The 26106-nt window shown below is 43.8% G+C and overlaps 3 protein-coding genes across 3 annotated transcripts; 2 read left to right on the top strand and 1 right to left on the bottom strand.

Moving 5' to 3' along the window:
• The first annotated feature begins 976 nt into the window (after window positions 1–976).
• SARC_02107 (pre-mRNA-processing-splicing factor 8) lies at window positions 977–15281 on the top strand. Its single transcript, XM_014304160.1, has 25 exons — window positions 977–1157; window positions 1726–2013; window positions 2283–2538; window positions 2820–3078; window positions 3258–3495; window positions 3723–4048; window positions 4262–4545; window positions 4736–4989; window positions 5312–5582; window positions 5820–6256; window positions 6423–6693; window positions 6897–7115; window positions 7366–7720; window positions 7930–8438; window positions 8786–9057; window positions 9451–9716; window positions 10013–10278; window positions 10857–11117; window positions 11694–11845; window positions 12133–12525; window positions 12930–13151; window positions 13396–13734; window positions 13931–14090; window positions 14478–14708; window positions 15018–15281. The coding sequence occupies exons 1-25, from the start codon at window positions 1059–1061 to the stop codon at window positions 15218–15220; spliced, it is 6831 nt and encodes a 2276-aa protein (XP_014159635.1). The 5' UTR covers window positions 977–1058; the 3' UTR covers window positions 15221–15281.
• A 1248-nt stretch (window positions 15282–16529) lies between these two features.
• On the top strand, window positions 16530–17122 carry SARC_02106 (hypothetical protein; the record flags this gene model as incomplete). The annotated part of the gene is made up of 2 exons (XM_014304159.1): window positions 16530–16571; window positions 16619–17122. 2 exons carry the CDS (start codon window positions 16530–16532, stop codon window positions 17120–17122), a joined length of 546 nt encoding a protein of 181 aa, XP_014159634.1.
• Window positions 17123–17793: 671 nt separating this feature from the next.
• Window positions 17794–26019, bottom strand: SARC_02105 (atypical/ABC1 protein kinase). Its single transcript, XM_014304158.1, has 15 exons — window positions 25806–26019; window positions 25433–25490; window positions 24721–24823; window positions 24474–24535; window positions 23962–24096; window positions 23640–23775; window positions 23418–23457; window positions 23084–23186; window positions 22019–22095; window positions 21776–21859; window positions 21272–21408; window positions 21033–21103; window positions 20672–20746; window positions 18991–20284; window positions 17794–18227 (listed from the first exon to the last, which is right to left on the bottom strand). Exons 1-14 carry the CDS (start codon window positions 25979–25981, stop codon window positions 20081–20083), a joined length of 1461 nt encoding a protein of 486 aa, XP_014159633.1. The 5' UTR covers window positions 25982–26019; the 3' UTR covers window positions 17794–18227; window positions 18991–20080.
• Between the last annotated feature and the right edge of the window lie 87 nt (window positions 26020–26106).

Genomic DNA, 26106 nt, shown 5'->3' with positions numbered 1-26106 from the left:
CACACATATATATATATATTAGATAGATAGATAGATGTATATATATTTTGACATAAATATATATACAAAGTTTACATGCACAATCGAATTTTATCAATTGTTCATATATTCCTATAGACGTGCATGTAGCCATATCTACATGATGTCAGAATCAAAAGTTATTATTTTAGATATTTTCGAGATACCTAAATTTGTATATGCAACACAATTCTTTCACTTACATAATTTATTCACATTTGCCTTTTGTGACAAATATTTGTGTATGATTTTCTATTGTTGCTATTGCATATATAATATATATTTGGATAGTCGGATGATACAGTTTGTACATACCCTTGAATTTATATCTGTTCCATATGTATGTATATCATGTAGAAATGTAGTCGTTTCTCTAGATTTAATGTATAATACGTTATTGTGGATAGCGTATGCTGTTTGATATTTATTAATAATTAATTCTCACCGACATATCAGATGTTTGTAAAAGTTAGAGTACTTGCACATTGTTAGGGTATTTCAATACAAATAGAATTATGCAAGGCTTTTGTTGAGTACTATTCATATTTATATCTGTAATTTATGTGCATTTGCAATTTCGATCTCACTTACTTCAAATCATAGATATCGACATCCTATTATGATTTATATAATTGGATGTAGCATGTTAGTCTAGCCGGCAGATGTATGTATACGTGGTCTTGCACATACCATCACGGTTTATGTTTACGTATTTACAACGTACTTTCAGATTGTCTTTTTGATAGACAAGTCTTCATCTTATATACACCCACCGGAATTTTCTTATGAACTCGGGTTTAGATATGTTTTATTATTATTGTATTTGCATAATGTGCATGCATGTGACAGCCTCATACATGTGTGCACAAAATGAAACTATATCTATGCTTGCGGCCGCTGATAAGTATCAAGTTAAGTAGGAATTACATTGTTTACTGACCTTTAATTTGCATTTATCAGCACGCAAGTGGCAGCAGCTACAGAAGCAAAGGTACTCGGCTCAGCGGAAGTTTGGGTTTGTCGATGCACAAAAGGTAGAGATGCCGCCAGAACACATCCGCAAGATCATCAAAGATCATGGAGATATGACTTCCCGCAAGTTCCGACACGATAAACGAATCTATCTCGGTTCATTGAAGGTGAGCAAGGACCAACCAAACACATTGTTTAATGCTCTACGATGTGTCTTATTGCGAAGCTCATAGCGCTGCTTCTTGTTGTGTTACCTCAGGGTTGCACTTATACCGTGGTCGGCTTGTGTAAGGCCAGTGTATATTATTGAATGTGTGGCGGATCTGCTGCCTCATATTTGATGAAGAGAACGGACGAATGTAAATTTTGCCTCTCAAGGAACATCTCAATGCAAATATTGGATTTACCACGAGTTCAGAACTTCATCAAACAGAGAAATGTCGCTACCGTGCCTTCGACAGGATTTTTCTATTTTCTAGCCGGTCACATCTGTTTATTTACAAATCTCCTCATGTCTATATATTTGATAATTCATATATATAAATATATATATATATATATGTATGTATATACATATATATATGTATATATATATATATATATATATATATATATATATATATATATATATATATATACATACATAAATATATATATACATACATATACATAAATTTTTAAACATGTATATAAATGAAAGAATATTTACATTCTTATCTCGTCTCTACCGCACAGTACGTTCCCCACGCCATTCTGAAGCTCCTGGAGAACATTCCTATGCCCTGGGAACAGCTGCGTGATGTAAACTGTCTATGGCACGTGACGGGTGCCATCACCTTTGTCAACGAGATTCCCTGGGTGATTGAGCCCGTTTATGTAGCTCAATGGGGCACTATGTGGATTATGATGCGTCGTGAGAAGCGTGATCGTAAGCATTTCAAGCGCATGCGTTTCCCACCGTTCGATGACGAAGAACCTCCGTTGGATTACGAGGATAACTTGCTGGATGTGGAGCCATTGGAGGTGTGTTATGTCCACTTTGCTGTCTCATGCTACTTGCAGCTGGTGCTTTTTACTTTAATATTGAGTAATGCTTTATCTAGATGAATTTTGCTGGCGATGTCTGACTGTTCTGTCTATGATTGCATCTGCTTTCTTCATCCGAGGACCTTCTGAATTGGGTTGAGATGCATCGGCTGGCTCGGTCAGTAGGGCATAATGACATGTTCGCTGTCCCGTCTACAGCCGCTTGCTTTTTTACTTATATCGCCTCCTCACCACAATACACACAGGGTATCAACATGGAGCTTGACGAAGATGAAGATGCCCCCGTATACGAATGGTTCTACGACCACAAACCACTCGTAGGTACCCCACATGTGAACGGTGAAACGTACCGACGCTGGAACCTGCCTATCCCTGCGATGGCCAATTTACATCGTCTGGGTAACCAGTTGCTCAGTGATTTGGTGGATGATAACTACTTCTATCTATTCGACACAAAGTCCTTCTTCACTTCGAAAAGTTTGAATATGGCCATTCCAGGGGGTAAGTTCGATAAACTGAGACTAAGCATGCGGAATTGAAGATGTCGATGACGTATCGCTGAGCTCTTTTATGTTTGAAGTCGCGGAAGTAGACTTGCTTTTTCCAGAATCTTTCTCAGTCTTGTACCTCGTGTTCTATTCGACTTTTTATTATTTCCAATATCGTTTCGAGTGACAATGATGCATGCACGAGGCGATTTATGTTTCCTACTTCATTTGCGAAATCTTACCACGCATTGTTGAAATTTAACTAGCTCTATCATTTATCAAATTCTGCGTCAGGACCTAAATTCGAGCCATTGTACAGAGACTCGGAACTGGGAGATGAGGACTGGGACGAGTTCAACGACATCAACAAGATTGTCGTGCGTCATCAGATCCGTACAGAGTACAAGATCGCCTTCCCTCACCTATATAATAGCAAACCCCGTAGTGTGCATCTCTCTCTATACCACACACCCAGCATTGTATACATCAACCCCGAAGATCCCGATCTTCCAGCGTTCTACTTCGATCCACTTATTAATCCTATCAGCGGCAGGTATGTTTGCCCCGAGATCTTTGCCTCCTGCTGGTTGCGTGCCCATCAGTTGACTGCACGCTTAGTAGTCTCTGTGGTCGATATCCATCACGCGGTTCTATATCGTATTCAGGGTGGCTTCCTTGAAGCGTTGACCTATAGCTGTGTTACTCATGCTCTGACATTCACTTGCAATCTAGACATGCCGCCAACCTGAAGCGTAGAGAGCCAACTTTCGACGAAGAAGAAGAGTTTGAACTTCCCGAGGACATGCCTCCCTTCCTGGAAGACACGCCACTCTACACAGATAACACAGCCAAAGGTATCCAGCTGTTATGGGCGCCATATCCCTTCAACGTGCGAAGTGGCCACACGCGTAGGGCTGTGGATGTGCCTCTGGTCAAGAGGTGGTACCAGGAGCACTGCCCTCCGAACCAGGTGAGCTTGATGTTATATAACGGGCACCAGCTTCAGTTTGTACAATGCTTTGCGGTGTGTATTTGCTAGATTTGAAGATGTTGGGCGCTCAGCTGTATTAAAGCACCCTTGCCCTTGACATCAGTTGTGTCTCAGTGTCTGAAGTAGACCTCAAAATCACTGGTCTGGTCTGGAGTCATCCTCTTTTACTGAGCTAAAACATCGTTCTGTTTTTTATTCCCAATCAGCCGACCAAAGTGCGAGTGTCCTACCAGAAACTACTCAAGTGCTATGTACTCAACGAGCTACACCGTCGACCCCCTAAGGCGCACAAGAAACGTTACTTGTTCCGCAGTTTCAAACAAACCAAGTTTTTCCAGTTTTCTGAGTTGGATTGGGTGGAGGCTGGTCTGCAAGTGTGTCGCCAGGGTTACAATATGCTTAACCTGCTGATTCACCGAAAGAATTTGGATTACTTGCATCTGGATTTCAACTTCAATTTAAAGCCTGTTAAGACTCTCACTACCAAGGAGAGAAAGAAGTCGCGTTTCGGAAACGCCTTCCATTTGTGCAGGTAGGCTTGATTGAACGGAGTTTGTACTTCAATGATGAGTGTCGTACATGCACTCCACATGCTGTTCTGGATCTATGCTATTAAGTGATTATTTTCTTGAAGTCACACATAGCTGTAGCTAGTCACTTCTAACGCTGACACTCAGTGCCCTTTGCGAGTTGTTCATGGGATTCACATCTCTCTTCCCCCCCTTTCCGACTCATTCCTCACCAGAGAGATTCTACGTTTGACCAAGTTGGTGGTAGACTCCCAGGTACAGTACCGACTGGGTAACGTGGACGCATTCCAGCTGGCCGATGGTTTGCAGTACATTTTCGCACACGTCGGTCAACTCACGGGAATGTACCGATACAAGTACAAGCTCATGCGGCAAATCCGTATGTGTAAGGATCTGAAGCATCTCATATACAACCGCTTCAACACGGGGGCTGTCGGCAAGGGTCCTGGATGTGGTTTCTGGGCCCCTGGATGGAGAGTGTGGATCTTCTTCCTCAGAGGTATGTAGAGTTACCAAATATTGTTGATGTCTTTTCAAATCGTCCCAGTTTTACGGTCGGTACTGCGAATGGATTCGTACTTTTTGTGTTATATCTCGTCTATTGATCCTGCGGCGCCCTTTGAGGACGTTCAAACAATTGCTGTCGAATATCACTCACACACTACACCACGTCGTGCAATTGCCTATAGGTATTGTACCTCTCTTAGAACGCTGGTTGGGTAATCTGCTAGCGCGTCAGTTCGAGGGGCGACACAGTAAGGGTGTGGCCAAGACGGTCACCAAACAGCGTGTGGAGTCGCACTTTGATCTGGAGCTGCGTGCCAGTGTGATGCACGATATCATCGATATGATGCCCGAGGGTATCAAGCAAAACAAGGCCAGAACCATCATGCAGCATCTGAGTGAGGCGTGGAGGTGCTGGAAAGCCAATATCCCGTGGAAGGTAAGGATCCCTCGGAATGCTTTGTGGTTGGAGCCTATGCCAGCTATAACTCTGCGTGCATGTAGCATAAAGTTTGGCATTTCGTGTTAGGAGAGAGTATAGTCGGAAAGTATCGTTGCATTTCTTCAGCACGGCTGGGGTATTTGTGTTCGTGGAGCTATACGCAACGATTGATTGCCATCAGCTGTAGAATGGCTGGAAAGAAGGCTTGTGTGCTCTTTTCCTTTTTGAGATTGCATACCTCAAGCTAGTACTAGGAGCCTTTTACTCTTTTTCTGCAACACATGAGCTGACTTTATTTCACTCAAATACTCTCACTCAGGTACCGGGAATGCCCATTCCCATCGAGAACATGATCCTGCGCTTTGTCAAGATGAAAGCGGATTGGTGGACAAACACCGCGCACTACAACCGTGAGCGTATCCGCCGAGGTGCCACTGTCGATAAGACTGTGTGCAAGAAGAACCTGGGTCGTTTAACGCGACTGTACCTGAAGGCAGAGCAGGAGAGACAGCACAACTACCTGAAGGATGGTCCCTACGTGACGCCTGAGGAAGCTGTGGCTATCTACACCACCACCGTTCACTGGCTCGGTAAGGAACAAGAATTGTGAATGCACATGAGTAGCGCATCTAAACTATAGTATTTATCTTTAGTCATGAGTATATGTACTCGAGGACTAAATTTACAATCGTTTATATCGGAGGTGGTCGAACTGTCTGGTGTCCAAAGCGGCATCACCGCCTGACGAGCATTCTCTGGCAAGTCCCTCTGATGGACATCGCTTATAACCCCTTATCCTTTTGTTATCTACAACATCCAACTTGTAGAATCCCGAAGGTTCTCTCCCATCCCCTTCCCGCCGCTATCATACAAACATGACACTAAGCTGCTGATCTTAGCACTGGAGCGTCTGAAGGAGGCCTACTCTGTCAAGTCACGTCTCAACCAATCACAACGCGAGGAATTGGGTCTGGTCGAACAGGCCTACGACAATCCCCACGAGACCTTGTCGCGTATCAAACGTCACTTGCTAACTCAGAGAGCGTTTAAGGAGGTCGGTATTGAGTTCATGGATCTGTATAGTCATCTGATCCCCGTGTACGATATCGAGCCGTTGGAGAAGATCACGGATGCGTATCTGGATCAGTACTTGTGGTACGAGGCGGACAAGCGACGGCTGTTCCCGCCATGGATCAAGCCTGGAGATACCGAGCCCCCTCCCCTCCTGGTTTACAAGTGGTGCCAGGGAATCAACAATCTGGTGGTATGTAGCTCGACCATGTTCGCATCTATATTCGCGGTTTACTAGGTACAATTGCTATTTTTGTTGTTGTTGCAAACTCGGCATGTTTGGCGTGAAACACACTTTTTGATTGCGAATATAATCTCATGAAGCAATTCTGGCATCGTTTGGGATCATCTGAATACAGGATGTGTGGGACACGGCTGAGGGCGAGTGCAACGTGATGCTGGAGACCAAACTCGACAAGATGTACGACAAGATCGATCTGACCCTGCTCAATCGTCTGCTGCGTTTGATTGTGGATCATAACATTGCGGATTACATGACGGCGAAGAATAACATCGTCATCAACTACAAAGATATGAACCACACGAACTCGTATGGTCTGGTCAGAGGTCTGCAGTTCGCGGCGTTCATTGTGCAATATTATGGACTGGTCTGCGATTTGCTTGTTCTAGGTAAGTGAAATACGGATACTCGTCAATGGTAGATTCATATGTATAGTCGGCGAACATATCCGCGTACAGTACAAGAATTCTTTAAAGCAAGTATTTTATTTTTATATCACCGTTGGTGTAAATATCCCTCGTATCATTGGCGATGTTCCTGCTCTCCTGTTTTCCTGAGTCTACCCCTCCATACTTGTACTACGTAATCACAGGTCTACAACGTGCCTCGGAGATGGTTGGTCCTCCGCAAATGCCCAATGACTTCCTGTCGTTCGCTGAGACGGCGACTGAAACACGTCACCCCATTCGCCTGTACACGCGTTACATAGACCGTGTGTACGTGTTTTATCGCTTCGATGCGGAGGAGTGCCGTGATTTGATCCAGAGATATCTCACTGAACATCCCGATCCTAACAACGAGAACATTGTTGGTATGTTGTCACGTCTGCTGCATACTCAACGGTTGTTGCTTTGTAACTTTCTTGACGTAGAATTCGTTCTAATCTTGGAGCGTTTGTCCGCTAGAATATGAGATGATGTCCGCGTCGTGTGCTCGTTTACGATATTGTAATGTTCAGAGATTGTTGAGAACGCGATATATTGTCGAATTGATACGTGTATTTACCTGTTTACTGATTTTTGATCTGATCGACTGTATTCGATCTCGCTCACAATCTGCAGGATACAACAACAAGCGCTGCTGGCCTCGCGACGCACGCATGCGCCTCATGAAACACGACGTCAATCTGGGCCGCGCCGTGTTCTGGGATATGAAGAATCGACTACCCCGTGCAGTCACGACCATCGAATGGGACGATTCCTTCGCGTCGGTGTACAGCAAGGATAATCCGTCTATCCTGTTCAATATGTGCGGATTCGAGGTGCGCGTCTTGCCTAAGTGCCGTACGCCTGGGGATGAGCTTACGCACCGAGACGGTGTGTGGAATCTGCAGAACGAGATCACCAAGGAGAGAACTGCCCAGGCGTTCCTGAGGGTTGATGATGAACGGTTGGCGCAATTCAACAACCGTATCAGGTTTGTAACTTATTGGAGACTGTGGTCTATGTGGCCGTTTAATTCTCTGCTGTGGCTCAGACCATCTTTTTAGACTCGCACATACCTTGAGGTTGCCATCTTACTATATGCGAGTTGTTTTTAACTTTTTATGGCTATCTATTCAGTATTTGGTTGTTTGTGTTTTGATGTTAATCTCTCATGCGGCTTCTCTAATTTCTGCATCGCAGACAAGTACTGATGGCTTCAGGTGCCACCACCTTCACCAAGGTGATCAACAAGTGGAATACCGCGCTCATTGGTCTCATGACGTACTTCCGCGAGGCTGTGGTCAACACACAGGAGCTCTTGGATCTGTTGGTGAAATGCGAGAACAAGATTCAAACTCGTGTCAAGATCGGTCTGAACTCTAAAATGCCCTCCCGATTCCCGCCTGTGGTGTTCTACACCCCCAAAGAGCTGGGTGGCCTGGGCATGTTGTCTATGGGCCACGTTCTGATCCCCCAGTCGGATCTGCGGTGGTCTCAGCAGACAAACACGGGCATCACGCACTTCCGATCCGGAATGTCGCACGACGAGGACTCGCTGATCCCGAATCTGTACCGGTACATCCAGCCGTGGGAGAGTGAGTTCATTGATTCGCAACGTGTGTGGGCCGAGTACGCGCTCAAGAGGCAAGAAGCACAGCAGCAGAACAGACGCCTGACGCTCGAGGATCTGGAGGATTCGTGGGATAGAGGTAAGCATGCGTGGGTGGACATGTACGTTTGTGCCGAGAAAAAGCAAGCGCATGTATGCCATATTGCGTGTCTTGTAATTTTTTGAGCGTGATTTGCAGATATATGTCTGCCAATCTTTCGGGACTTAAAAGTCGGACCGAGGGATTTTATTCTCTTTTCGACGCGTTTGTATTGTTCTAAGAGTTCTAATCATGTTGCGCGATTCTCTTGAACTATGATACTAGTTCCTAATTCCCGGTCGTCACATTGGTGTGTCGTATTATCGATATGGAAGTTTTAATAAGTTACATAGATACATGCTTGTATTTCCACTAAATTACAAACTATGATCGAAATGCTTGTGTAGGTATCCCTCGTATAAATACGTTGTTCCAGAAGGACAGACACACACTCGCCTACGACAAGGGATGGCGTGTGCGCACAGACTTCAAGCAGTACCAGGTGCTGAAGAACAACCCTTTCTGGTGGACTCATCAGAGGCACGACGGTAAACTGTGGAATCTGAACAACTACAGAACCGATATGATCCAGGCCTTGGGTGGTGTCGAGGGTATCCTCGAGCACACGCTGTTCAAGGGAACGTACTTCCCCACGTGGGAAGGTTTGTTCTGGGAGAAGGTAGGTTTAGTCGTATCTCATTCATGCCATGATTTGAACTCGCCTTTCTTGTAATTGGTGATAGGAACAATTTAACCATGCATTTATGATCATGATTTTTTTCTCTTCAATTATGCATTGCGCCGTCGCTACACTGCTGTTTGTCCAGTAATTCTGTCAGGTACACAATGATAGTTTCAATATTTTTTTCAAGCTATATCGTTTCTGAATTATGAGCACACCCACGAATCGCTTCAATGACCTGTGTGCTCTTCAATTTCTACTACAATCACCCTCGCGCAACATCACTCGCATTGCGTCCCGGGAGTATTCCATGAACAAATCAATTAAAGGCTCAGTTCCACTCGACGCGTAGCTGATATATTCGATGCTGATATGTTTCCCTTCCGACAGGCGAGTGGTTTCGAAGAGTCCATGAAGTACAAGAAGCTTACCAACGCCCAGCGATCCGGTCTGAATCAGATCCCGAATCGTCGGTTCACACTTTGGTGGTCGCCTACCATCAACCGTGCCAACGTATACGTCGGTTTCCAGGTGCAATTGGATCTAACTGGAATCTTTATGCACGGAAAGATCCCGACGCTCAAAATCTCTCTAATTCAGATCTTCAGAGCGCATTTGTGGCAGAAAGTTCACGAGAGTGTGGTTATGGATTTATGGTATGTGGACGTGTGGTTTAGACGGAGTGGGGTTATAGACATGCTTGAGCCTCCCTGCGAGCTCTAGTTGGTTGTGTGGTGAATGTGGTTCGATTATTATAATTGTACAGTTACATCTGAGTTGATTTGGTATTTGAGTCGAGACTACGGTATTCAGTTCGTGCCACGAACAGCTAATCGCCTCGATTGCATTTACCACTATGAAGATCGTGTACGTATTTTAATCACTCGCCGAAGCTCAGGCCTTGCACTGACCCCACAACACACGCTCCACTCCGCAACTCAATGCACCACAGTCAAGTGTTCGATCAAGAGCTGGACGCGCTCGACATCGAAACCGTGCAGAAGGAAACCATCCACCCGCGTAAGAGTTACAAGATGAACTCGTCTTGTGCCGATATCCTGCTGTTTGCCACGTACAAGTGGAACGTGTCTAAGCCGTCGCTGCTCAACGACACACGTGACACCGCCGACAGCACGTCGACGCAGAAGTATTGGATCGATGTGCAGTTGCGCTGGGGTGATTTCGACTCGCACGATATCGAGCGATACACGCGTGCAAGTATGTGGATATTCGGTCGTGTAGGTTTATCATCTGGATATTCGGTCGTTTAGGTTTATCATGTGGATATTTGGTCGTTTAGGTTTATCATGTAGATATTCGGTCGTTTAGGTTTATCATGTGGATATTTGGTCGTTTAGGTTTGTCATGTGGATATTCGGTCGTTTAGGTTTATCTTGCGGGTGATGTACTGTTTCGATTATATATTACGGTGATGTTGCCACTGCCAGTAAATCTCCTTGTAGTCTTCGTAGAATATCATCGTATATTATGTACGCAGCTGGGAGCTAGAGCTTGATTGGTAGTCACTTGGTGACATCAGACTTAGGCCCGGGGGGGGTAGTTGCGCGTACATGCAAGTCTGGTTGTTCTTGTCTCAACTGGTCCGATTGGCATCTGAGCAATATCTCACATTGACTAAGATGGAGGTTCCTTCATCTCCTTCGAATGAAATGGTCGCTCCAGTAACCATTCAGTATGCTACTTCAGCTTAGTTGCTTACTTTCACATAGACAGTGACAATGTCGACTGGCCCGAGATCGCCTACTCACACCGCTATTCCAACTCGCACCACGCAGAATTCCTGGATTACACCACGGACAACATGTCCATCTATCCATCCGCATCAGGCACGCTCATTGCGATCGATCTGGCATACAACCTACACTCGGCCTACGGGAACTGGTTCCCGGGTGCCAAGCCGCTGATCACACAAGCACTGGGCAAGATCATGAAGGCTAACCCTGCACTCTACGTACTGCGCGAGCGTGTGCGTAAGGCGCTGCAGCTATACTCGTCAGAGCCCACGGAACCTTATCTGTCGTCTCAGAATTACGGAGGTATGTGCGGGAGGGGTATCTTGGCGGGTGGACACGGTGCGTAGGAGAGGGTTAGATGATTTGTTTCTGATGTAGTTGCTGTATTTTATTTGCTGTGTATGCGGCCTCTATTGCTCATCGCATAAAACACCTGGTTTCTGTCCTTATTTACTGCATGATGTAGGTATGGGTGAGCTGCTGGTTTCTTGATACTGCCTTTATCGATGCTATGAAAGTTGTTCCTGCGATTTAGTGTCGTTGAGTGCTTCTACTACTCGGATGTCGTGAATGCACATAATTAGAATACATACGATTTGTCTATAGATATAACGAAAGTGATGTAAGTATTGTCTGTGTGCATTGCAGCAAGCAGATCGATGCACATGGTTTGGTGCTCATAAAACGAGCTGGTGTAGCACTGTCTTCTGTTTTTATTGTCTGGTTGTCTTAATTAGTCACTTACAGGAGGGTAGGCACTGTTCATCCTATTGTCTTGATACGCTTCTTATGCAGAAGTGTTTAGTAGCCAAATCATCTGGTCTATGGCTTGATTTTAGCCTCTATTGATCGTATTCTCTTGACCCACTTCCTGTGCAGAGTTGTTCAGTAACCAAATCATCTGGTTTGTTGATGATACCAACGTATACCGAGTAACCATCCACAAGACCTTCGAGGGTAATTTGACCACCAAGCCCATCAACGGAGCTATCTTCATCTTCAACCCCCGAACCGGTCAGCTGTTCCTGAAGGTTTGTTAAACCATCGTACTGATTTAAGAAAAGAGCTACACACTCGCTGTACCCTTAACTAAGAGCTCGTTGTAGATCATATTATACTCGTCCATGTACTGCGTTTGCCACATGCCCCCAAGTAAGCCTCTCAGGTTTTAAATGTCATGGTTCTTCTGTCCAAGCGTGCCACCGGTGAAGTGGAGTGCTGCCCTGTGTTTTGCAATCGCTTCTCAATGATCGCCTAGTTGACTCACGCCTGCGACTGAGTCACTCAAACACCTTGCCCCTGACCTGACCTGCCACAGATCATCCACACAAGCGTATGGGCGGGACAGAAGCGTCTGGGTCAGTTGGCGAAGTGGAAGACGGCCGAGGAAGTGGCGGCGCTTATTCGTTCGCTGCCCGTCGAAGAACAGCCCAAGCAGATCGTGGTCACCAGAAAGGGTATGCTGGATCCCCTCGAGGTGCATCTGCTGGATTTCCCGAATATTGTGATCAAGGGCAGTGAGCTGCAGTTACCTTTCCAGGCGTGTATGAAGATCGAGAAGTTTGGTGACTTGATCCTGAAGGCTACGGAGCCGCAGATGGTGCTGTTCAATCTGTTCGACGACTGGCTGAAGACTATCAGTAGTTACACGGCCTTCTCCCGTCTCATTCTGTTGCTAAGGGCGCTGCATGTGAACCCCGATAAGACGAAGGTGTGCATCATTAGCCCGGCGTGTGTCTGTAAATCAAACTCGACTTGTATGGGTTTTCCGTAATTGTGTCTTCTCATGGATTGATAGCTCAACTTGCATCTCCAATCCCATTTGTCTATATACATACACGTTTACATATACATACACACTCACTCCTCACTCACTCACGCACTCACTCACTCACTCTCACTCACTCACTCACACTCACACACACATATATATATATATGTATACATATATATATATATATATATGTATATTACTGTTTCTAAGATCTTATAGGCATCGCGTTAGCTTGGCCTACGGTGTTGTGTACCGTTTTTATCTCTTTCTACCTTGTCGTGTACTTGCGAACGCCTTTCATGACTGACGTTTTGCTGACCGCCCAATACCTATGTCTACAGGTTATTATCAAGCCAGACAAGACCACCATCACGGAGCCCCATCACATCTGGCCCACATTGACGGATGATGAGTGGACTAAGGTGGAGGTGGCTCTAAAGGATCTGATCTTGGCTGACTACGGTAAGAAGAACAACGTCAACGTCTCATCACTGACACAGAGTGAGATTCGAGATATCATCTTGGGTATGGAGATCTCGGCGCCCAGTGCTCAGCGTCTACAGGTACGGTGCTATCCAGACTATATGATATGATCAGCGTTTGTTGAGTTGAAATTTTGACCCCCAATGCACACCTATCCGGTGATTGTTTTTCCCTGTAGTGTTTATTTTGCATTCGAATTAAGATGTATCGTCACAGAGGAGGTATACATGTGAATATAATTATTGTGAATAGTATGTCTAGTTGTACCGATTTCTGTGTTATGAATACCAACATATTCAATTTTAATACACTCCATTACAACAGATTGCGGAGATTGAGAAGCAAACGAAGGAGCAGTCTCAAATGACAGCTGTGACTACGCGCACAACCAACGTTCACGGTGATGAAATGTATGTCACCACTACGAGCAACTACGAGACGCAGACCTTCTCGTCCAAGACTGAGTGGCGTGTACGTGCTATCTCGGCAACGAATCTACACTTGCGTACGAACCACATCTACGTATCGTCAGAGAACATCAAGGAAACAGGATATACGTATCTCCTGCCGAAGAATCTGTTGAAGAAGTTTGTGATTGTTTCGGATTTGCGAACGCAGATCTCAGGATACTTGTATGGAGTGCATCCCGAGGATAACCCGCAGGTAATATATTGTAATATTTGTAATAGATTGAGGGTAATGTATTAGAATGTTTTTCATAGATTCCCACTATTGCTTTGCGTGTTACGACTGGCACTTGTTAAGTATAGGAACTCCACTTACGATCTGACATCTGTCTCTGCAGAAAATTGGGAAGTGAAAAGGTCTAATTATTCTGAACAAAATATCGTCATCACAGGTGTATGAGATTCGATGTATAGTGATGGTGCCCCAATGGGGTACGCATCAGACTGTGCATCTCCCACACATGCTGCCCGACCACGAGTTCCTGAAGGATATGGAGCCTCTCGGATGGATCCACACTCAGCCGAATGAGACCCCTCAGCTGTCACCACAAGGTAAGGGTGGAGTCGTGTTCCTACTTGTCTGGTTGTAAACGTTTGGGTCAGCTTCCGATGTGGCGTTTTATGTGTACTTGACTATCCATGCTATGATGTTTAGATGATCATAGTGCTTTCGGATACGGACGTGATTAAAGGCATGGTGTCTATTCACAAATATTAGATACACTTCATATCGTGTTATAAATAAGGCTCTTCCCGAAAGAAGTAGTTGTATTGACAGTGAGCGCCTTTCACCTTCGGTTAAAATTACAACGTCTGCAAGCATAATCAATTGTACACAATACGTCAATATTACGTCAATCTGGTTAGTATTACTCTGTCTGCCGGCATTAACTCTCAGATGATCTTCCATGTCTCACTTATATGCTTGTTCCATTGCAGATGTGACAACGCATGCCAAAATCATGGCGGAGAATCCATCTTGGGATGGAGAAAAGAGTGTGTGCATCACGTGCAGTTTCACACCCGGTTCCGTATCGCTAACGGCATATAAACTCACTCCCTCTGGTTTCGAGTGGGGTAAGAATAACAAGGATACAGGAAATAATCCTCACGGATACTTGCCCTCTTTCTATGAGAAGGTCCAGATGCTGCTTGCTGATAGGTTCCTAGGTATGTATTTCTGTCCTTGTAATTTGGTATGGTATGAGAATGACGTTACTTGTGATACTCTGGTGTTGTGTGTACTTCCTGCGATTGACCGGCAAGCATGTATTCAAGAGCGTGACATCCGACTGATATCAAACTCAAGAATTCAAGCGTAAGGAGATCTACTTTGGGCGGCATGCTCAGTATTTTCGATAGATAGTTCGAAATTGAAAAGTTTGATGGTATATGCGCCACCAACAAAACAATACACATCATTTGCTTACGGTAATAGATGCTGTCATCTCATACGTGAATCGATTTTGTTTTATGCAGGATTCTTTATGGTGCCATCATTGGGATCATGGAATTATAACTTCATGGGTGTCAAACACACGCCCACTATGAAATACGATATCAGCATTGGTGTGCCACGTGAGTTTTACCACGAACAACATCGTCCGTCACACTTCCTGCAGTTCGCGTCACTTGAGGATGCAAAGCTGGCACAGACGGATAGGGAAGATACTTTTGAGTAGTGTGAAAGAATGGGAAAAGTACGCGATGCAAATAAACGGTGATTATACATTTCAAAGTGAACGTATTGCATGTACGCCTTACGCCCTTCCTCGGATAGTTTATAAAATGTAGGCACAAGTCCCATCTCCAGATTCGAAATAGAATATTGAATGGACGACGTTGCAAAGTTTTGGCATTCCCGACTTTTGTGTATTTAGTCGGAAATAACGAGTATGGAACTTCAACCCGATGGTAAGACCTCGGCAGGTTTTGCCTTGCAATAATATTTTTGAAAAGTTGCTTGACTACAGGCATTGTAGAAATGCGCTGCTACGATCTTCAGTGTCATCAGTTCATCACTCATCAGTGGTGTCGCGACTCGCTAGTGTGTTTTGTCGGATAACTAATGACCTCTCTGAAACAACGACTATATTTAGTTACTCTTTCAGATTACCTTCCTGAAGGTCGGGCGGACGTTTTTACTTTTTTTGTTGGAAAAAGTTTTTTTAAATATGTATGTACATAGCCCTTTAAATTGAACAAGAAGGCTATGGTATGTACCAGTATTTGTTGATGTTTTTGTTTCTATAAATAGTAAAAAAATAAAGCAAAAAAAAATAGCAGATCTCAGTCAGCACTCGCAGAGTCACAGATGACTCAGCTGAGCACTCTGCGCCCCGCGGTCAGCACTGATTACTGAGCACTGAGCTGTGTTTTATGTTTTTACTTTTTACTTTTTACTTTTTTTTGTATGTTTTTCTTTCACATTTCAGAATTTTACTCCGTCTCGCAAAGGCACAACACACTACATAGTACATACACAGGACACAAAATTGAAAATGATGCTTTTTATTGGAATGTCCGAATGAGTCTGACCGACGTTTAACTCTTTATCTTTAATATTTATTTACTGAATTCTGTGACTTGCGAGTTGTGAGTTGTGAGTGTGAGTTTTCGGTTCCATATTTGTATTGCAGCGTAAATAATTTTTAATCTTATGACAATCTACGAGCAAATGTGAAAACTCAACATCGTGTGTGCCCCCCTGCACTCCACAGCGCAGTGTGCATTAAACAACCCAGTAAAGTGTGCACTGAACAACCCAGTTATTGAGACCACAATAAGCTCAAGAGTTTATGCGGAACAGTATATAACATTGACGCATTTTAAACAATAGGCCAATGAAGAGAAGAATCGCAATGTGTTTGTCTATCAAAAGTCTATTTGGGTTATTGGCATGCGTTGCTATAAGCGAAAGCGCATCGAGTGTGCGAAGATCTCCCAGATGGGAACAAATCGGCGTCTCAGTGTATGCCAAACGCAATTGCGATGAAGATAACCTCTCGAGCCGATGGGTCGTCCCCAGCAACGGTACATGCACTCAACTTATACCTGGTAACTTTCAATTCTATACTCAGTTTATTGCGAGTTCTGAAGAAGACGATCCTACAGGTTCGTTTCAGTATTATAACGATCTTAATTGCACCGAACGTGAGTACGCCTTCTCAGGGGTGTATATAGAGACCATCACAACCGGCAGAGAAACTTGTAACAACGATGCAAACGGTGAGGTTTCTATGCTCATAAAGGAAGCAAATGAGAAAAAGCCAACGGCCTTGCATAAAACCATAAGTGTGGTGGTGTATCCTGACCGCAATTGTCCTTTCAATGTCGTGGCAAGCGAGTCTTTGGTGCCAAGTGATGGCTCATGTGGGCCATGGACTGGTAAACAGTCATCCAAGTTTATCCGTGAATCCTCTGACAGTACAGTCGGGGATATAGTTGTGTACAAGGATGATGATTGTGCCATTGTTGATGAGTATTTGAGTGCTAATCTTGAAGAGATTGATGCTGGTTTAGACCAAGGACCCAGTTGTCGAAATAGTGACCGAGTCGATTCATATGGTATCAGTTTTCCTTGAGGTCTCGTGAGTGTATGCTTGTAGCTATCACGAGATGTCATATAGTAAATATCTCGAAATAATGCAGCAACTCATACAGTCATATGCGATAGTCCAGCCAAGGTTAGCGATACTTGCTTTATAACGATGTTGAGAGCTTGGGTACGATCCTAGTTCCACTATCGAGCTCTGTCTAATTTGATACCGATATTGCTTGTTCGCGTTCTTGTGTCAGGGTTGGCGGATTTCTAAACCATAAACTATATAAAGCGGGTGCCCAACTTCGTACTATCAACCATCATATGCATGCTCGGTTTCGCAACGCCACTCAAACCCGTCTATCGAGCCTCAAATTTGCTCCGACTTTCTATCTGTACATGGTACAGCGTCGTTGCGATGTCTCCGAGTATAAACAACCTTATGAAAATTATTTATTGACCTACAATGTTCACTACATCTGATAGTAATAGAAAGGAGTAACCAACTAAACTCGCCATGCTTTTTGAGCGTGTATGATATGCCTCCTGTCGATTGTGTTATTATGCCGTCGACTGGCTAGCCCAATACAGTGCTACAAACAATCTCTAACCAACAGTCATACAACATCCATATCTTTCAATTCCGTTGTGCGCGCGACCCGTTGTCATAAAAAAATATATTGTAAAGGTCACCTTTTCAATATTGCGGATTTAGGAGTTTCGAAGGCATAATTTATTAAAGAGTGCCGACACCAAGTTCACAACCATGTACAAGGAGAAGTCTGGACATTCAAAACTGCAGCCCGCATGTGCATCTTCCTGGAAGCGCCTTTTGGCTCGACTCCGGGTCGCAATATCAATGCGGCGTGACGATTAACTCTTCAGCAGAACCACCTTCTTTTAGCCTGATCTATCATGTGCCTCGAGAGCCCCATGCTTTCTTGATATCGATCTCATCGGGATATATATATATATATATATATATACATTTGTTCTAGTATGATACAGGGAATCGACAAAACCATAGCTTACCAGGCAAGTGTGAATCGGGGTCACTGTAGCTTAAATGGAGTTTATCTGTACGATACCGCGTCGAGAGTTCGTGATGAATACCATTCAAAAATATAAGTCGCACTGTGGCGCTTTCCCTGCAAATTGAAGTCATGGGAACGTACGTCGAGGGCACGTGAGTCGAGGCCGCGAGTCACAATATTATATTGTGTATACAGTATACAACGAAGGTATTTTATTTAATACGTACGATTGTCGATTTCACAACGATTTGACATGTATGTACTGCACAGCCTTCACGTTCTGTTTTTTGAAAAGAGCTCGAGTAGTACAAGTTTCTACTATAAAGCATACCAAGACCTATTCTACACCTTTGTTGAGTACACATGTTGAAAAATACGCCTAGCAATATCCGGGATTTATCGCAACCATTTGTTTGTTTATGAAGTGTGCGAATACTCGCCTTATATCAACGTAGGCATTACGATGAGAACTCTAGCATTGCCCAACTAGATTTCTCACATTTGACAACAATACAATGATTTATGATATCGATTACATTTGCAATCGACCGTGATCGAGATTTGCCTCCACTAGAACCTGTTTGTCATCGCACAAATCTTGATTCTCAAGTAGCATCTACGTGCGTTGGACAGTATCCCCAATATTGTGCAGATTCGATGCTCCATGTAAGATGTACAGTGAGGATGTATGCGAAGAGATAAGTGAGGCGGTGTGACGTTTTCTGATCAATAAACTAAGATGGAGAATGCAGAGGTGTACAGCAGTACTTCACTGCCGCAAGTGGGCTACACTATTCTTACAGGGGAGTGAGGACGACACGAGCGAGTACAATACTGACCACGATTGTATCTTCAGCGATAGCTATAATAATCACACCTGTGGATTAGGTTTTTAAATGGCTAGTAGCTGAGAGAGCTGAAGGGCTTCATATCACAACATGGCGATGGGTAGTGCGGCTAATGAGAATATTTCCGATGGTCAACAACCTGGATGAAACGAAATAGTGGAAATGAGTAGCAATGGCCGACGAAACCAGAAACTGAAAAGGTACTTATGACCACATCCGAACGCTCCAAACTACTCGGCGATTTGATTATACATGATTACCATCTCTTTGCAGGACCTTTACGCGATCGATTGGATGCCAAACATAGTTCCTAAATTTGAACGGTGTACAAAAACGAAGGCCACTATCGCCAGAGATTGCTAATAAGTTCAGGCACCAACACTGCCCAAACTCTGGCACACTGATGAATTACGACGTTGTTTATTAGCAACATCCCTCATGTTCGTTTCATTTTGGGTCTGTTGCCCCGATACTGAATTTTTGTAGCTATCTCTAGATGTGGTCCACGGCATGAAAATTGGATACTTCTTCGCGCTAGCAGACGAAATACTATAGCCAACACGGCTCTCGATTATGTCGTCCTGTTCTGCCTTGTGATTCTTCCACGTCACATTGCGTATAGCTAGTTTATGCCAAAAAGGCTACCATGCATTAGTCGTGATCTACAGCGGTCGTGCAGCGGTGAGCGATAAACTCGAGGAATCGTACCGAGCTGAACCATAAACGCTCATTCCAACCTTAATATATCGTTATCCAACAATGTGTTAGAATGCAACGCACACCATATCCATGAATAGTCTAGACGAAACGAAACGAAGGCTTCGTACGGCATCTAATTATCTGTTATAAACACTTATGATCTGTGCTCACTAAATTCTAATTTCGCCTCCACCAGACAGTTGGCTTCTGGACAAGTAGCTCTCTCACGTGCGAATATGGAGTCGCCAGAGACACCTACTGATATCATTCGAGAAATGGCACTAAACCTATCCGGCGCGGCTCGGGTGGTCGACAACTAGTTGCCTAGTTAGGCATTAATTCACAGGTATGGTAATAACTACCCAATGCCTAGTTAGGCATTAATTCACAGGCATGGCAATAACTACCCAATATGCTGTGCTAGTCCATCCCGCTTTCTGATATTTCTGACGAGAATCCCAATGCCTCTGTCGGTAACGCCTTTTCGAGCACTCCTTCAAAGCTATCCACTTTGTAGCCCAGCGTCTCATTCAGCTTCTGCCACAGTCTCGAGGAATAGTAAAAGATATCCACTACGAACATTTGTATCCTGAATCGGAATTCGTGCAGGTACCAGGAGTACTTCTGCAATACGAGAAAAAAAATGATATGGGTTTGACGACGCGAAGCTCAGACAAGCCAAGGTAATGATTTAGCTTCTTAATTTTTGAATCCGAGCTAATTTGATGGAGGCGCAGAATGAATCTCGCGAACCTGACTATATTCATATACTCTGGCATTCTACTTAATCTTCAATACAGCGCAAAAAGAAAAAGATACAGCACCAGCTACCGTGAGCAGCAGACAATCGAAAAAACAGCATATAATAATTGAGGCATTCGCGAATCGAGTGGTCTGGCAGATTGCGCGGCTGCGCTAGTATGAGATCGTAGACGATTTGAAACAAATTATGCATTCTACATACAAACAGCGTTCAGGTCTCTCTTTCAATACACAGATGTGCACACTCACCGCATTGCTTCGTTTTGTGCCCTGATTTGCCCACGAAACCAGTACGTTTACTCGATTAACGGGGGAGCCTAAGTGCTAGATTAGAAATTGTAGCAGAGAGAGTAGAGTGAATTGGTGAGTCGATGTTAGTTTGTGGTGAACATAAAATAAGAGAATTCATCGGAACTCGCATAATCTGAAAGATGTAATGGAAAGCCGACGGAAGCAAACACTGACAGACAACACATACATCCTATCGAGAAAAGCTGTAAACAAGATAAAAACTTGCAGCGGCCCGCAATAACAGTTTCAACAGTATCTACCGAGCTGCAAAGCACCTCCCCATGGCAGGTGGCTGTAGATTGGGTTGCATATGACTCACCTTGTTGTTTGCACGGACGATGTTCATGCTACGGCCTATGAAAATCAGCTCCTTAGGGAACAGGCTGGTATCTGTGCAAATCATGAATCCACTATAAGCAAGCATAATTCATAGGTGATGGAGAAATAGCTACATCTTCTGCAAGGTCTCAATGATAAATAAATGCACAATAAGGATTACGTGACCAAAGAGGAGCTGGGTTTAACACTCAAAAACGAAATTACAACTTAGTTCCACACCTTCTAATAAGCGCCGAACTCGATCCTTCGCTTGCCTTTGCAGTTGCATAACTTCGGCTCTGCTGACTTTGGAGGCCACTGGACGTTTGGTCGAATACGGTTTCATCAGAGTGAAACTAGCGAATAACTCGTGATCGCTGAAAGAAACCGAGCAGAATTTGTAACGGATTGAATATGAGAAACGCCGTGAAAAACATAACTGTAGACCATCTATACGAGAAACGAAACCAACCCCTTATTTGTGCGATGGACATGTTGTCCAATGTACCGAAATGCTTTGAAGGTGTACAGGGCATACGGCAGTGATGTGCTTCGTGATCTAGGTTAGGATATGACCGACAATCAGGGTTGAAGTGCAAAGCACAACTCCTAAATAGACATCATATCGTCACAAACGAGTACATGGTAAATGGGTTGGTGGAGATAATCACACACTCTTACGTGTATTGCCCAAAAAAAAAGGCGCGAAGCAATTTGAATACAGCCCTCATGGATGTAACTTACGTAATGCCCCACTTTTTGCAGATTTCTTTCATGCCATCGACATCGAGCAGAAACATGGATTTCCAAAGCTGACAGTATTCCTCCCTGAATACGGGAACAAGCAGATGCAATAATCAGATACGCGATACTAGATCTTTATGCTCAGAAAATACGACCATAATTTGCAGGAACCGCTCTTAATCATGACAAACTAAAGAGTACAACATGCAGCCGGGCCTATTTCTACCAGAGGATGGCCCATACCTAAACTTGTTGCTCTCCTCTACGTACAGACCATGATCAAGTATGACCAGCTCGTGACCATTCGCTTTCTTCCTCACCTGTGGTGCGGTAAAAGTACGTGGTACATCAGCAACAAACTTCAATATGTATGCAACGTGCCAGTTAGCAGATCATGGATTTCATTTCGATCTATCTACAGGCTGTGATCTATAGACCAGCAGTTTACATATGCTCATGAAAGTTTGTATACACCAGTAGAATACCTATGCACGTGAAAGTATGTGTAGAACGGTAGTTTATCTATGCTCATGATAGTATGTGTAGACCAATAGTTTACCTATGCTCATGATAGAATGTGTAGACCAGTAGTAGTTTACCTATGCACATGGTAGTATGTGTAGACCAGTAGTTTACCTATGCTCATGATAGTATGTGTAGACCAGTCGTTTACCTATGCTCATGATAGTATGTGTATACCAGTAGTTTACATATGCTCATGGTAGTATGTGTAGACCAGTAGTTTACATATGTTCATGATAGTATGTATAGACCTGTAGTTTACCTATGGTCATGATAGTATGTATAGACCAGTAGTTTACCTACTCTCATGATAGTATGTGTAGACCAGTAGTTTACCTATGCTCTTGATAGTATGTATACACTAATAGTTTACATATGCTCATGATAGTATGTATACACCAGTAGAATACCTATGCTCGTGATAGTATGTGTAGACCAGCAATTTACCTATGCTCATGATAGTATGTATAGACCAGTAGTTTTGCTCATGATGTTATGGTTAGCCGTGCAGAGTAAAGTGACAAGATCAATACGTTTGACAGCCATCTGCTGTACAGGCATGAAATGAAAAAAAAACGAAAAAAACATCGATTGGTTCTCACTGAGCGAACAGTTCTGTTCACAATGGTTGCGTGCAGTATTTCAGGTAACAAGACGACATTGGTACCGAAAAGCTATTCAAATAAAGAACAACAAATTCGCAAGTCCGTGTTGAACTTGTACACATTCAGCATGATAATCAATCGATAACCAAATAGGCAATAATACTTTGCCTGCCATCCTTACCAGTAAGTTGCCAAAGTGTACATCCGCATGGCAGAATCCAGAAATGAAGACCTGAAAGCCAGACACATTGACTAGCGTTTTCACCACCTCGTCCACGTTCACACTGATGGGATATATAAGATCATTCAGCATGTGACAGGAAGCGTGACGTCTCCAGTTGCAGGTACAGACGACGCAATGGCAGGTGTTGAAGGTGCATGCATTTGCACCTGCAAGTGCACATGAAGTAATCGCACAGGAACAATTCGCAACACAAGCTCATGACAAAGATTGTTAAGAATAGAATAGATACCCTCAGGGGCAACCATTCCATGAGGTGCGCAAACGATCATACCCTATCCTGTCCATCGCCTCTGGGTCGTTCATCTTGGCACCTGCAGATATGGATTTGTGTTAAAACCTACTTTTGTTTATAGTAAATGTTACTTTGCATTGTCGTGGCAGATTAGAAAGCCGGATAGAAGATTTCCAATATTGTTATGCTAAACAGAGCGCTCATATCTTGAAAAACAGTCTGGGTTGCATTCATATCAATTTAAGTTCAAAGCAAATTTACCATCTATCCACTCGGACGTCAGCACACGCTTCGTTGTCCGGTCGGAATATACCGTAGGCACATAGACATTATCAAACGTTGACAATTGCTCCTTCGCTTTGTTTGAATTTGCGGCTTCATGCTGGAAGTCTAGCTCCTGTGCGATGACAAGAATTTACATGATGAGTATTTCATCGCGAATTTAATTTGGGACTAGACTTCGCGAAGTGTTTACAAAGACTGAGGGTATGTGGTTGAGAATTTTCAAAAGCAAGTTTAGAAATCATTAAAGCATGGGGAACTAGGTTGAAACATTCCGCTCGAAGCACACCAGATGTCACACCTTTCTTAAGTTTTCCTCCGTATACGCCACAGTCCAGTACATTGGCAGGTCAAAAGCCCTTTCAAAAACCCAAACGATCAATCTGTAGGTCATCAAATCGAGATCCACCTGCCTCGCAATGCAAGGCTTCTGCACCTGTGTGATGTTGAGTAGCATGAAAGAATACAAAGCCGTGTATTGATTCAGAAGTGGAGCGCTGTACATGTAACAGATAAACGCCTCACTCGTCAGATACACACAGGCCTCGAATGTATATTGCACAACGTGTGGTTCTACTGCAGAACAGATGGCCGGGAATAATCCTGTTATCTTGCAGAGCTGAGCGAGATGCAATGCCAAAACACTCGAGCTCTTCAAACATAATAACTCCCGCAAATCAAACCACCCAGCCTCTATTATGTACAACCTGCCATTTTACTCACTCTACCGAAAACCAGAACGAGCAATGTATTAGGCAACTAAAGTACAGCAAAAATCGATAAGCTCACTAAGTAAGGCAACTTCAAACAAACCTTGACTGCTACTGAAGTCCCGTCGTGAAGCGTTGCCTTATGCACCTGAGCGATGGAAGCAGCTACAAGAGAAGGTGGAAAGATTGAACATGATATGAGCCATCTCCATTATGGAGTCGGAGTGTGTGGTGCGCAAAGCGATACTGAATAAAGTACAATTCTGGTCTCGAATCATACTAGAAAGATATGTACTACATCAACAGAATCGAGTGGTTAGAATTTCGATGCAAAATAGAATCTGACATACATGCAACGGCCTGGTGGTCAAATGTGGCATATAACTCGTTGTACGGCCTGCCAAAGTCTGCCTGTATAGTCTTTTGGACGGAAGCCCAGTCTACCATCGGCGCCTGCAAATGATGTACAGAAATATTTCAACCCGTGCTGCGATAGGCGAAAGCGCCAAAGCGCGCTATAGTAATGAAGGCACGCGACATAGAAGTGATGCCCAAAAGTTGTCCTTAACTCTCTACTACTGAATATGTCTAGTCGATTTCTTGGCACGCATACTGAACTATGCTAGCGTGGGTTGGGTGGTTTTTCTATATATATATATATATATATATATACATATATATATAAATAATATATATATATATATTTGTATGTATGTATATATATATATATATATATATTCATATAAGAGTTTCAGTGTCAGATGTAGAGAGCACCCCTACCCCGACACCAGCAGAGTCTGCGTCGCCGATCATGTATCCGGACGATAGTTCTAGTGCCTCGCCGTCAGTGGCCCTATCGGCATCACCAAGTGCTACACCATCAAAGTCTTCCCGGAGGGATACAACCATTAATACATGCGCTGTATATATACACCACGTGCCACATCACCACGCACTCAGGCAAATGGGAAGTTGGCTGTATAACAACAGCAGAACAGAGAAACAAGGTACACACTGGCTAAAAGCGATCACGCGATGGCAAAGACGTGATGTAGAGCATACCTTATCGTGTAACACGGAGAAGACGCGATTAAATTGTGGTGGGAGAATATGATTCATGCTGCAATGGGAGAAAAACATATAAATCAGTGCCTTCCATCTCGATTATCAGGTACTTGGAATTGCCTTTCAGGTCCCTCCAAAATCGTTGTATCGATGAATATTGACACAGATAAAAAAAGGGTTGGTGCATGGATAGCTACATACAAATCAGTAACACGCACTAGATGTTGATGAAACAAGTATAACAACGCAATTTAAGTTTGACCGGTCTGGCACCACATAATTTTGCCGGTCGACAGCGTGGCATGGATTAAAATGCAAGCTAAAAAGGTCACATGCAATCCAAAATATGGATGAAGCCGACCATACATACCTCGCGATTCCCTGTCCTAATTTGACGTATAACCCACCATTTTTCTGACAGAGATTCAGAACTCGATTAGCCACTCTTTCGTGCACATCTTCCAACGGCTCTCTCTCGGAACAGAACTTATAATCATAAATAGTACTACCCGCGACCTTCAACGTCCGGAAGGTACGTGTGACCATCTCATCGTTCGCGTAGATATCAAAAAGCGCACCTGAGAAGTAAAAAAACACACGTGAGTATTCTAAATTTCAAAGGTGAGTATGCTTATACACACACACACACAAACACACACACACACACACAC

Source organism: Sphaeroforma arctica, assembly GCF_001186125.1.
Source record: "Sphaeroforma arctica JP610 unplaced genomic scaffold supercont1.91, whole genome shotgun sequence".
Taxonomy (NCBI): Eukaryota; class Ichthyosporea; order Ichthyophonida; genus Sphaeroforma; species Sphaeroforma arctica.
The sequence above is the reverse complement of the archived record's forward strand: the minus strand, read 5'-3'. Positions and strand labels throughout refer to the sequence as shown.

Excerpts from the sequence above, each read along its gene's own strand:
- SARC_02107 (XM_014304160.1), top strand. The coding sequence starts at position 1,059 with ATGCCGCCAGAACACATCCGCAAGATCATCAAAGATCATGGAGATATG. Across the intron at positions 4,546-4,735 it reads GTGGATCTTCTTCCTCAGAG|GTATTGTACCTCTCTTAGAA; the intron begins GTATGTAGAGTT and ends AATTGCCTATAG. Across the intron at positions 9,717-10,012 it reads AGTGTGGTTATGGATTTATG|TCAAGTGTTCGATCAAGAGC; the intron begins GTATGTGGACGT and ends AATGCACCACAG.
- SARC_02105 (XM_014304158.1), bottom strand. The coding sequence starts at position 25,981 with ATGGTCACACGTACCTTCCGGACGTTGAAGGTCGCGGGTAGTACTATT. Across the intron at positions 23,776-23,961 it reads CGGAGGAAAACTTAAGAAAG|GAGCTAGACTTCCAGCATGA; the intron begins GTGTGACATCTG and ends GTCATCGCACAG. Across the intron at positions 23,187-23,417 it reads GAGGCGATGGACAGGATAGG|TGTGAACGTGGACGAGGTGG; the intron begins GTATGATCGTTT and ends ATATCCCATCAG.